The following is a 13034-nucleotide window of genomic DNA, read 5'->3' on the forward strand; positions in this document are numbered from 1 at the left end:
ATTGCCTGAGAATTTAAAGCTGTTGCTGTGTTTCCAGTTCCTCCCCCTTGTTGCCTTGCCTGCTTGGAATCACTCTGACCTACAGTCGTGTTGGCTTATTCGGTTCTTGAGGAAAGGGCTATTGCCCTGAAACCCTGCTGGGTCGAGCTGTGTTGAAAGAGGACTGCACCTTAACTTTGGTCTTTGATCCAAAAAAAGCTGGACTTTCCTTGCAACTATTTGTCTATAGCACCTTTATTCAGCTAAGTAACTGGAGGGACAAGTGACTAATTTTTTCATTCTCTGTTCAGGTCAATGGGTTAGGCATTTGGGGCATTGCAGGATAGTGAACTTTTTGTCTTCTACTTTTATATATATTTATTTATTGCATATTGTTTGCACTTTAAAGCACACAGGATCACCCAGATGATGGTATGCGGCTGGCAATGAGTGGTAATCTCTGCTCAGTGTTTGCAGGCTTTGCTATTCTAAGCACTAGAGCTGCTCTTTGAGTCGCTCTTTAAAGCTTTCAAATTCACGCTGAGGGTGCTCCTTATCTTAAAAATTTAGATTTGAGGTTTATATATTTTTGGTGGAATCTAGGGAGTTAACTTTCCTGCAATGCCCTAGGGCATGCCCAACTTATATTTTGGTGTCTGGTGAAACCTTTCACCATGTTCGTTACTGACTGCACCAAGATTTGTGGGGAGGAAGTCCAAGTGTGAATGTAGAAAGTGTATCTTCAGCGACATGCTGCACTTCATGGTTTTGTATGCTCAAAGAAGTTTGTCAACCAGTTGAACATAGTTTGGTGCTAATTCTCAAAGACATCCTTGAATATTTTCCAGGCAATTTTCTCTGGTCCGACTAACAGATCTTCAAATCTCTCATCATTGATGACGTGTCTGATCTATGGACTGACAAAAATGCCTTCCTTAATCTTGGCGCCAGTTGTTCTTGGAAATAGCTGTCTTAGATAAAGAAAATCTTTGCCTTCGTTGTTCATCACTTTTACAAAATTTTTCATCAGTCCAAGTCTTATGCCCATGTACAAGCATACCCAGACTGCATCATTTCCATGGTTATGCAATCTGCCCCGAATGTACTCCTGGACATGCCCACACTATATCCAGCAAGGTATAACGTGAGCAATAGGCCTATATTAAGAATTAGGCTAAAAATTAATTGTGTTAGCCTGAAAGTATAACAAAAAATTATAAAAATGTACTTTTTTGGTAAAATGGTACATGATACATAATTTAAATGCGATTTTCCTGATCAGTAGCCAAAAATCTGTAAGATACACTCAAAAGAATTGAAGAAGCAAAAACTTTGTTGTTTAGTGTATCTAATCTAATCTAGGATTTGTGGATCGTTCTATGCCTATAAAGGTTCAGGATGATTTACAATTATACAAGAGCCCATACAAACAGAAGAGCCGTGGTAGCAGATTACAATGAAGAAGATAGCTTACAAAACAAGAGCCGATACAGGTGAGGGGAGCTTACAAAGTAAACATTTCGGCAATCAATATGGTAGGAACAAAAAGAATAATGATTTGAACCACCTTTTAGACGAAGGTGATAGCCACCAACGAGCCTTCTGCAGAGTAGCTGCCATATTCTGGAATTCATTCCCTGAAAGGTTTTGCGTAATACAAGTCTATCTCTACATCAGGAAGTATGTATGTATACATACACACAGGGCATGTTTATCCACTCCTATCGTACCTAAGGTAATATTCAAGCCACTTTTTTTTTTTTACATTGGTCTCTTTATTTTCTAACCCCTGTTGTTCTGTCTTATCTATCTATATATTCCATCTTTGCTTGCATAAATGTTTTATTGTGTTGAAATTGTAATGTAGCATACTATCCTGAAGAACAAATGACACTATGGGGTGGTCAACGCCACAAGGACGGGCCAAACTCCCACAGCAATGGACCTGGGCACCACAGAAGTACAGATGTCCACAAGCAAACTATGTGAAACCAATTCTGGACTCCCAAGAGTTAAAATGGTGTGGTTTATTGATATAATCTCAAATAAATAAAAGCCAACTCCCTGCTAAGAAATATTTCAGTACGGAGCCAGCACAGCAGCTTCAGAGTCTCTTCTGACAGGTACTTTCTTTGAAGCAGTTTGTATAGCTGTATCTAAGGACCCCTGAAGAAGGCAAAGATTGCTGAAACACGGCCCATGTAGGGTCTGGTCGTTTTAATTGCTGCAAGGACTTTATTTCTTAGCAGGGAGTTGACTTTTATGTATTTGCAAGTTATATCAATAAACCACAACATTCTAACTCTTGGGAATCCAGGAATTGGTTCCACATAGTTTGAATGTAGCATACTCTGCCATACTTTGTAATATTGTATGAATATATTTACTGCTGTGTCTTTTGCCTATGCTTGACTTACTTTTGCTGCACACCAGCTAAAGTGAATGCCTTCAAAAAGGCAGTAAATAAATCCAAATAGATGTTTTTGTTAAGCAGATTATAATAAGAGAAAACTGAACATTTTTATTTCAACCTCATTGCATATTTTGCCTTGCCCCTCAGTCTTTTATGACCAGTATTACACATCAAGGATACAAGAAACTGATCTCCAATCCAGTTCATTTCTGGCTACCCTGCCAAAGACTTTATTCATACAAAAGGTTTTCTTTTAGAATGTTTCATGAAAAAGTGTTATTTTAGTGTAGACAAAGAGAGTACTATTGTACAGATTACAGTTTTAAGAAGCCAAAGTTAATTCAGTAAATTTATTTTTCTTTTCTAGAGTTAACGTAGTTTTTATAGACCGTTCTGGGCAACGCATACCTGTGAAAGGAAAAGTAGGAGACAATGTTTTATACCTAGCACATAAGCATGAGATTGACTTGGAAGGTATGTGATGGTTTACAGTATTGTTTTATGGCACATCATATATTTTCACTCTCGAAATCACAGCTCTAAATACTTTATAACTTAAAAAAATTATGTCAAAATGTGTTTGTAAAGTGCTCAGACCCATAACCATTTAGTCTGTGGTAACAACAGACTATGGTTATTGTGGGACCATCATCGCCCTTTACGGTCCCAGAACCACTCGCTATAAATAAACTGTGAAAGATGTAATAAATTCACTTATCTCGTATGGCGGGTGGTGGTAGATGTTATCAATAACCATAGTATTGAATAAAGTGCCAGTGCTTAAACGTGCTCTAGTGAGAAACTAATAGCCATGATAAAATTGATGATCCCCCAAGTTTCATAGACTCTTCCTCAGGAGGGGACACCTAACGGCTTGTACCAGCTCCTTTTAATATTAAATTCTGTGTTTTATCACTTCTGTCCAAAATCTGGAAGTACAGATCTTTCCATTATTGGGTCAAAGGAAGTGTTTGGTCTCAAATATTACCGTATTTTTTGCTCCATAAGACGTACCTGACCATAAGATGCACCCTAGATTTAGAGGAGGAAAACAAGAAAAAACATTCTGAACCGAATTCTCCCTGCCATGCTCCGCACCCTGCCCCCTCTCTTGTGGTCTAGTGGTAGGCCGGGACAGGGCAGTACCTAGTTGCTGGTAGGCAGGGACAGGGCAGGCAGGGAAGTCTTTCTGTTTTCTGCTCAGCTATGGGAAATGCACATCTCCGATACCTTTACATTTTTATTTCCTCTTTTATTTTTTTAAAGCAATTCACATGTCCAGCACAAGGCCTCTTCCCTCAGCTCTACATTTGTTGTAAATTTAAACAAGTGATTAATTTACTGTAATTCCAACAGGAGGGCCCCCTTCCCTGGTACCTTTCTGCAATCCTGGCGGTCCAGTGCTGCATCGGCAGGCTCCCCCGCTGGATGGCTGCCTGAGTCCCCATCTGCCGTAGAAGTGAAAGGCAGGCGTGAGCCCTGAGCGCGCCTGCCTAGTCCTGCACCGCTGCCCGAATGGTGCTGTCGGTTCTTGTGAGACTCACGGGAGCTGACGGCACCATTCAAGCAGCGACATAGGACCAGGCAGGCGCACTTGGGGCTCGCGCCTGCCTCTTGCTGCCGTGGTCGTGCAGCGGGGGAGCCTTCCGATGCAGCGCTGGACTGAGCTGACGGCACCATTCAGGTGGCGGTGCAGGACCAGGCAGGTATGCTCGGGGCTCGCACATGCCTCTCGCTGCTTCGGCAGATGAGGACTCGGGCGGCCATCCAGTGGGGGAGCTTGCCGATGCAGCACTGGACCGCTGGGATTGCAGAAAGGTACGGGGGAGGGTGTGGCACGGTATTCGCTCCATAAGAGGCACCCTTATTTCCACCCACTTTTTTGGGGGGAAAAAGTGCGTCTTATGGAGCGAAAAATACGGTAAATCTTTCAGCTGACCAAGGCCACGCCTTTCTTGGACTTCAGACATAGCCATGATTCATATCCTTCAAATAGAAAATGTTTTGTAATATCTTCACTCCATACAGTACATATAGCAAGCTTGGAGCAGGTTCTGGTTGACCTTGAATCCAGTGTTCTCCAGACTTGGTCTTTTAAAATTTTAACCCCAGTTGGGTTTTCAATATATCTACAAGAATGAGATCTGTTTTCATGCACTTTTTCTGCTCTAGAAGAATAGATTTCATCCATAATCCTAGTAAACATCCCAAGAACCCAAGAGGGTTGCAGTCCACAAGTAATCCAATAATTTGAGATTAAGAAGCTAGCATGCTATCACTGAGCAGACTGCGCAAAGTGGGTTGGTGACATCATTCCCAGTCCTGATCATATCACATTTTGACATTTATTGCCACCATTCTGTCACAGTCTAAGTCGAGAAGTCAATGACTGTGATACTCTGTTTTGAGAAATATTAGTGGAGAAGTTTGGGGGATGTAAAAACCCACAAACCTGTAGTGTTGCCTTGGTTTTGTGGGTAAATGGAAGACACTGGATTTAAGATCTACATCCTAGCATCTTTTTTCTGTAATCATTCTGTTCCTTTTTCTTCAGATGAAACTAGATACAGCTTCAACTTCTCCTGGTATCTTGTTTCTAGCTAGAAGATCTATTCCCAATTTACTTTAAGAGGTGATGCTTGGCAGGAGCTGGAGAAGAGCAATGAGAACATCACATTTTAATCATTTTCTGAGCTATATGAGCAAGCTCAATTTTTTTTTTTTTGTTAAAAAAGAATTAAAATGCTAACAATATAGAACCTGTCTTAGGCTGATAGCAACTATGTAATTAACATGCTGGTTGCTTCAGGTTCATGGAAATTTTGCATAGGGAAAGGGGAAATGCCTTGCTGTTTTGACTATTGTAGATAAAGCGCCTGGTTGTCCTCTGGATCTCGACACTTTGAAGACGTTATCACCAAGCCTTTCAAAGCATTTACAAGAGTTCTTGTTTTAAAACTAACTTAAATCGGGTTAATGCTCTTATTTGCTAAACTGTAGTCAAATCTGAGTGAAAAGCAATACAGAGGACATTGTTTTGAACCACAGACCTTCTCTTTTTAGTATTTCAGACTGAACAGGGTATTTTTTTGTATTATATTTAGGTGCTTGTGAAGCTTCACTTGCATGTTCAACGTGTCATGTGTACGTGAGTGGAGAATTTTTGGATAAACTTCCGGATCCTGATGAAAGGTAACAGATTTTAGAATTTTATGTGTTCACAGTGTTTTTTCTATGGCTTATTTTCGTGATGTGTCAAAGGCTTTCTTTTTCTTTTTTTTTTTTTGTGTTTAAATCAGAAGTCTTAATCAGATGCAGTGGGTATGGCTATGTCTTCAAACGTCAATATAGAATTTAAAAATGAATTGAACTAGGTCTACACCAAGACAGAGTTTTGTATACGTTTGTGTAGGGCAGGGGCAGGGAACTCTGGTCCTCGAGAGTCGGGATTTCCCCAATGAATATGCATGAGATCTATTTGCATGCACTGCTTTCAATGCATATTCATTGGGGAAATCCTGAAAACCCGACTGGAATACGGCTCTCGAGGACCGGAGTTCCCTACCCCTGGTGTAGGGGATGGGGAGTCATATTTGCACAAAAACTTTCAGATATACATATAACCGTGCTCATAGCCCATGATTCTACATAGGTCACCTAAAAGATTGGCGTCGACTAGTGCGACTCTAAAAATATTCTATAAAAGTATAGAACCATGCTTAGCGCCACATAAATGGCATTAGGCATCATTAGGCGCATCATATTTAGGCTAAGGTTTATGTGGCCTAAATGCGTGTACCTAGGTTAGGCGCACAGCAGCACCTAACTCAAAAACATGCCCATGCGCCACTTTTAACCACACCCACTTTTAGATAAGCGTGCTTTGCACTAGGTGGTTTCATAGTTTTTATTTCATAGTTTATTTAAGAGCTGATTACTCGCCTATCCTAAATTCTAGAGGGGAATACAAAAATTAGGACAGAGACATATACAAACTGACTATGAAGACAAAAAAGACAGTTAACATGAGGGAAGGAGGAGGAACTACAATAAAGTCTAGAAAAGATGGCATTGATGGAAAGAACAATAGGAATAGGGAAACAAATGTTATAGTGCTATATCTCTGGCTAGAAAGCAGAAAAAAGGAAGAGAGAGGAAAGAGCGGAAAAAAGAGGATGACTAATGTTCAAAAGCATCTTTAAAAAGGAAACATTTCAATGCTCCTTTGAATTTCTCTAAATTTGTTTCCGTTATGTGTAAAGCAAAGAGTTCCAAGTCATGGGGGCAGTCACAGAAAATGTTTACTTTTTATAGAATCACATTTTTTGAGTTAGACGCCTAAATTTCAATGAAGCCCAATTAATGGCATTAAGTGGCAGTTATCAGCGCTGATTAAGCCTATCAGTTAAGTTAGGCATCTCTATTGGCTAGGCACGCTGATGTAGGCATTAACTTTAGGCAGACTTTATAGAATCAGGGCCCCAAGTGCCTGAAATTTGAAGCTTGCCTAGAAAAGCAGTAAAAAGGGGTGAGAGAAATTACAAGTAGATGTGGCATTGCTTTATAAGATCTGTCAAAGTATTTGTCCTCTCATCCAGTCACTTTGAAGACATTCTTTGGAGAAATTTGCTTCTATTTTGCATTTACTTCCACTATTAAAAACAGGTTTGTCATTCATTCCAGCAATTACATTGTATTTTTTATTTTTTTTTAAAATTCTTTATTCATTTATAATTTACAACAAGTGTACAGTAAATAACAAACACTTGAAATACAGTATCACTTGAAAATCAGCAATCTTTCAACAAGAAAATTTAACCCACTTCTCCAACAAAATAAATATATCACATGAATATAATATCTTATCATTAGAATATATTGTTAATAAACTCCCCCATACCACAAATAAAAATTAAAACTTGGGAAAAGTGTAAATTATTCCTTATAATAACTTATAAATGGCCCCCACACATTCTTAAATTTATGATAATAGCCTTTTTGTACTGCCAACGCTCTCTCCATTTTAAATATATGACATACTGAGTTCCACCAAAACGGATAGTTCAATCTTGTATAATCTTTCCAATTATATGTTATTTGTTGAATGGCAACTCCAGTTAAAATCATTAAAAGCTTATTATTATTAGCCGATATTTGAGGCTTAGCTCTCATCAGTATGCCAAACAAAATTGTATCACAAGATAATGCTACATAATTTTCAAGCAATTGATTTATTTGATCCCAAATTGACAACCAAAAAGTTTTAATTAATGGGCAATAAAACAATAAATGATCTAAAGTACCAATTACATTGTATTGTATAATATGGAATCAGCCAGCTCATTCCTCGTCATAGGTAAAAAAAAAAAAAAAAATCCACAAGAGGGCCGTGAACATGATATATGCTTCTCCTTCACCAACACGAAAAAAAAAGATACACAAGATATATCAGCATGTGAAAATTGTTGTAGTACGGGTGAAAATAGTTGAAATATTGCAAAAGAATTCCAACCAAGTTGAAATCGCCCATAATTATTGTGTTACCCAGTTTGTTAACCTCCCTAATTTCTGATAACATTCAGCATCTGTCCATTCATCCTGGTCAGGAGGTCAGTAGTACACACCTATTACTATCCTTTTCCCCCTTACACATGGAATTTCTACCCATAGGGATTCCAAGGTGTGTTTCTGTTCCTGTAGAATTTTCAGACCATTCAAAACCCTCCTTAACATATAACTCTACACCTCCACCCTATCACTGTGATATGTACCCCGGTATGACAGTGTCCCATTGGTTATCTTCCTTCCACCAGGTCTCAGAGATGCCTCTTATATCTATCCTTTTATTTAGTGCAATATATTCTAACTATCCCATCTTGTTTCTTATGCTTCTGGCATTTGTATACAATTCAAACAATTTCAAATACAGTTCTGCAGAATTTGTTTGGGGTTTGCAATCCAACTCCACCCTCCTAGGCCTGTTTGTTCTAGTCCAGGCTGCACCTGTGCAACAGGGATATACAAAACAGTTTAATTAATCTCTGGTTATCTTTACCTGTTGCAAGTATCTAATGCTCACTTGTTTGTTGTTTTCAATGACGTTAGTAGCTATGGCTTTCCATAAGAGGAAATTGAGTCCTGCTTGTCCTCGGAGGTATTCTTAGAGGCAGCAGGACACATTACCACTTATCTTTCCACCTCCCCTAGGAGCAGTATTCTCTTGAGCTTTCGTATTCAAATACCAAAAGCTGCTAGAAATTTGAATGCTGGGTGCTGCTCATCTGTAGTAATGTGTCCTCCTATCCTCAGGGAAAACCTGCTACAGGTAAGTAAATTCCCATTTGGGTGGCTGATTCATGCTGCTTGGTGACAGAACAGCATCATTGCTTACCTGCAACAGGAATTCACCATAATAAATCAAACTGTATATCTACAACCCTTCCTGGGGCCTTACTTTTCTTGTTCCGGAAATTAGCCCACGTTGGTGCCATTGGATGGGATCATCCAATTATGAACCTGATTTAGGGGGTGAAGAATTTATGTGCTTAAAAGAGGAGCATGACTTGGGTGTGATAGTATGTGATAATCTTACAGGTTGAAAAGGCAACAGCAAAAGCTAGAAGAATGCTTGGGTGCATAGGGAGAAGAATGGCCAGTAGGAAAAAGGAAGTATTGATGCCCCGGTATGGCTCTGAGACCTCATTTAGAATATTGTGTACAATGCTGGAGAGACCGCACCTTCAAAAAAGTATAAAAAAAGGATGGAGTCGGTGCAGAGTAAGGTTACTAAAATGATTAGTGGTCTTCATCATAAGACTTATGGGGACATAAATATCTCAGTATAATATAACATAGGATTTCTAGACCGCATAGCCATGAAGTTCAATGCGGTTTACAAAAGATTAATATAGAGAGTATAATTGAGAGATCATCATATGGAGGGAGTCTAATCTATCTATATATATAAAATCAGAGGTATGTATGTGTGTATGTATGTATGTGTGTATGTGCCGCGATCACGCAAAAACGGCTTGACCGATTTGAACGTTCCTTGGTATGCAGATCCCTCACTACCTGGGGTGATATGTTCTGGGGGTCTCGCGGCCCACCCGCACTCGTGGGCGGAGCTACATACAGAATATCAGATTTCACCCATTCATGTCAATGGAAAAAATGTAATAAGCTGCCATTCTCACAGTAATTCCAGCTACCTGGGGTGATATGTTCTGGGGGTCTCGCGGCCCACCTGCACACGTGGGCGGAGCTACAAACAGAACATCAGATTTCACCCATTCATGTCAATGGAAATAAAGTAAAAAGCTGCCATTCTCACAGTACTTCAAAACCGGCTTGACCGATTTGAACGAAACTTGGTATGCAGATCCCTCACTACTTGGGGTGATATGTTCTGGGGGTCTCGCTGCCCACCTGCACACGTGGGCGGCGCTACAAACAGAAAATCAGATTTCACCCATTCATGTCAATGGAAAAAATGTAAACAGCTGCCATTCTCACAGTAAATCAAAAACGGCTTGACCGATTTGAACGAAACTTGGTATGCAGATCCCTCACTTCCTGGGGTGATATGTTCTGGGGGTCTCGCGGCCCACCTGCACACGTGGGCGGAGCTACAAACAACATCAGATTTCACCCATTCATGTCAATGGAAAAAATGTAAAAAGCTGCCATTCTCACAGTAATTCTAAAACGGCTTGACCGATTTGAACGAACCTTGGTATGCAGATCCCTCACTACCTGGGGTGATATGTTCTGGGGGTCTCGCGGCCCACCCGCACTCGTGGGCGGAGCTACATACAGAATATCAGATTTCACCCATTCATGTCAATGGAAAAAATGTAATAAGCTGCCATTCTCACAGTAATTCCAGCTACCTGGGGTGATATGTTCTGGGGGTCTCGCGGCCCACCTGCACACGTGGGCGGAGCTACAAACAGAACATCAGATTTCACCCAGTCATGTCAATGGAAAAAAAGTAAAAAGCTGCCATTCTCACAGTAATTCAAAAACGGCTTGACCGATTTGAACGAACCTTGGTATGCAGATCCGTCACTACCTGGGGTGATATGTTCTGGGGGTCTCGCGGCCCACCTGCACACGTGGGCGGAGCTACAAACAGAAAATCAGATTTCACCCATTCATGTCAATGGAAAAAATGTAAAATGCTGCCATTCTCACAGTAATTCCAACTACCTGGGGTGATATGTTCTGGGGGTCTATCGGCCCACCTGCTCACGTGGGCGGAGCTACAAACAGAACATCAGATTTCACCCATTCATGTCAATGGAAATAAAGTAAAAAGCTGCCATTCTCACAGTACTTCAAAACCGGCTTGACCGATTTGAACGAACCTTGGTATGCAGATCCCTCACTACTTGGGGTGATATGTTCTGGGGGTCTCGCTGCCCACCTGCACACGTGGGCGGCGCTACAAACAGAAAATCAGATTTCACCCATTCATGTCAATGGAAAAAATGTAAACAGCTGCCATTCTCACAGTAAATCAAAAACGGCTTGACCGATTTGAACGAAACTTGGTATGCAGATCCCTCACTTCCTGGGGTGATATGTTCTGGGGGTCTCGCGGCCCACCTGCACACGTGGGCGGAGCTACAAACAACATCAGATTTCACCCATTCATGTCAATGGAAAAAATGTAAAAAACTGCTATTCTCACAGTAATTCTAAAACGGCTTGACCGATTTGAACGAACCTTGGTATGCAGATCCCTCACTACCTGGGGTGATATGTTCTGGGGGTCTCGCGGCCCACCCGCACTCATGGGCGGAGCTACATACAGAATATCAGATTTCACCCATTCATGTCAATGGAAAAAATGTAATAAGCTGCCATTCTCACAGTAATTCCAGCTACCTGGGGTGATATGTTCTGGGGGTCTCGCGGCCCTCCTGCACACGTGGGCGGAGCTACAAACAGAACATCAGATTTCACCCATTCATGTCAATGGAAAAAATGTAAACAGCTGCCAATCTCACAGTAAATCAAAAATGGCTTGACCGATTTCAACGAAATTTGGTATGCAGATCCCTCACTACCTGGGGTGATATGTTCTGGAGGTCTCTTCACCCAAGAATTTATATGTTCTTGCTCCTGGAGGTGAAACTAAAATTGTTGTTTATAATCAAGTTTTGTGTTAGTTGTATTGTATTCATTTTGTCAAATATTTCACATTAAAATTTGAATATTGTACTTTTTATAAAGCTGTAAAAAAATAATTTCATTCACCACTATAAAGTATCTTTATTTGAATCCATTTACAGTGTTATTGCTATAATTAAATACCCGTGCAACGCCGGGGCATCAGCTAGTTAGCTATAAACAAGGAGTGTTGTTTTCTAAAATGTGGATAAAGGGAGATATGATAGACATTTAAATACCTATGTAGCATAAATACACGGGAGGTGAGTCTCGATTGAAAGGAAACTGGAATGAGGGAGCATAGGATGAAGTTAAGAGGTGATAAGACTCTGGAGTAATCTAAGGAAATACTTTTTTTTACAGAAAGGGTGGTAGATGTGTGGAGTAGTCTCCCAATAGGAAGACAAAAAGATTGTCTGAATTAAAAAAAGCATGGGACAGGTGTATGGGATTTCTTAAGGAGAGGCGGAGATAGTGGGTACTGCAGCCTAAATGGGTCATTTGTCCCTTATTTGTTATCATGTTTCTGTTTATCCTGGTGTCTGTAGAGGACCTCTATTACAGGTAAGCAAATTTTGCTATACAGTATATATCCTAGGTCAAGCATTTATGGCAGATGGAATATATATCCTTGCTAAGTGGACCAGAATGATATTCCAGTGTGAATGGGGAAATTGCTGTTTATCTGCCATCATCTACTTTATTACTTGCTCAGTTAAGCACTGGATGCCATGAGATTATCCCATGGCCTGAGATAATCATACTGTGCTCTCAAAATATAATTTTTATTCACATTTGCCCTTTCTTGTCTCTGTGTAGAGAAGATGACATGCTGGACATGGCCCCTCTGCTACAGGAAAACTCACGCCTGGGATGTCAGATTATCCTCACCAAAGATTTAGAAGGTGCAGAATTTACACTGCCCAAAATAACTAGAAACTTTTATGTAGACGGACATGTACCAAAACCTCACTGAGCAAAGCATTACTGGAGAATGCCAAGGCAGTGTACTTATTGGCGTGCTTGTATTCTGGTATGGCACCACAGACAGGAATTCACCAGGTTCCAAGACTCACATCTCAACAAATAAACCTAACAGTTCATCTTATTAGTTTTGTCAAACTTGCATATCTTGATCCTAGGTTTGTTGTTTAAAAAAAAACCAAACCCATAGAAACGTGGAAGAGATTTGTACATGGGAAATAACTGTATGTCATGCTTCTTACTAACTGGCACAATGGGGATTGTATTTTTCTTACATAAGAATAGCCTAACTGGCTCAGACCAATGGTCCATCAAGCCCAGTAGCCCGTTCTTTGAACATACATTTTGGCCCGGATTCTGTAAATAGCACTAGACATCCAAGCTCTGAAAAACACCATTTAAATGATGTTTTAAACTAATTTTCAATGCACCTACCAGCGCCTTAACAAAACGGTGCTAGAATCATGCCTTTATAGTGCTT

General features: G+C 40.3%; 1 protein-coding gene across 2 annotated transcripts in view; it reads left to right on the plus strand.

The window, feature by feature from the left end:
* FDX2 (ferredoxin 2) overlaps window positions 1-12851 on the plus strand; it is a 37174-nt gene extending 24323 nt beyond the window's left edge. For both annotated transcript variants that reach the window (XM_033935075.1, XM_033935081.1), the window contains 3 exons: window positions 2760-2866; window positions 5497-5584; window positions 12389-12851. In XM_033935075.1, the coding sequence (XP_033790966.1) occupies window positions 2760-2866; window positions 5497-5584; window positions 12389-12545 (352 nt within the window). In that variant the 3' untranslated portion in view covers window positions 12546-12851. The remainder of the gene's footprint in view (window positions 1-2759; window positions 2867-5496; window positions 5585-12388) is intronic.
* Window positions 12852-13034: the final 183 nt, after the last annotated feature.

This window comes from Geotrypetes seraphini, chromosome 1, assembly GCF_902459505.1.
Source record: "Geotrypetes seraphini chromosome 1, aGeoSer1.1, whole genome shotgun sequence".
Classification (NCBI taxonomy): domain Eukaryota; kingdom Metazoa; phylum Chordata; class Amphibia; order Gymnophiona; family Dermophiidae; genus Geotrypetes; species Geotrypetes seraphini.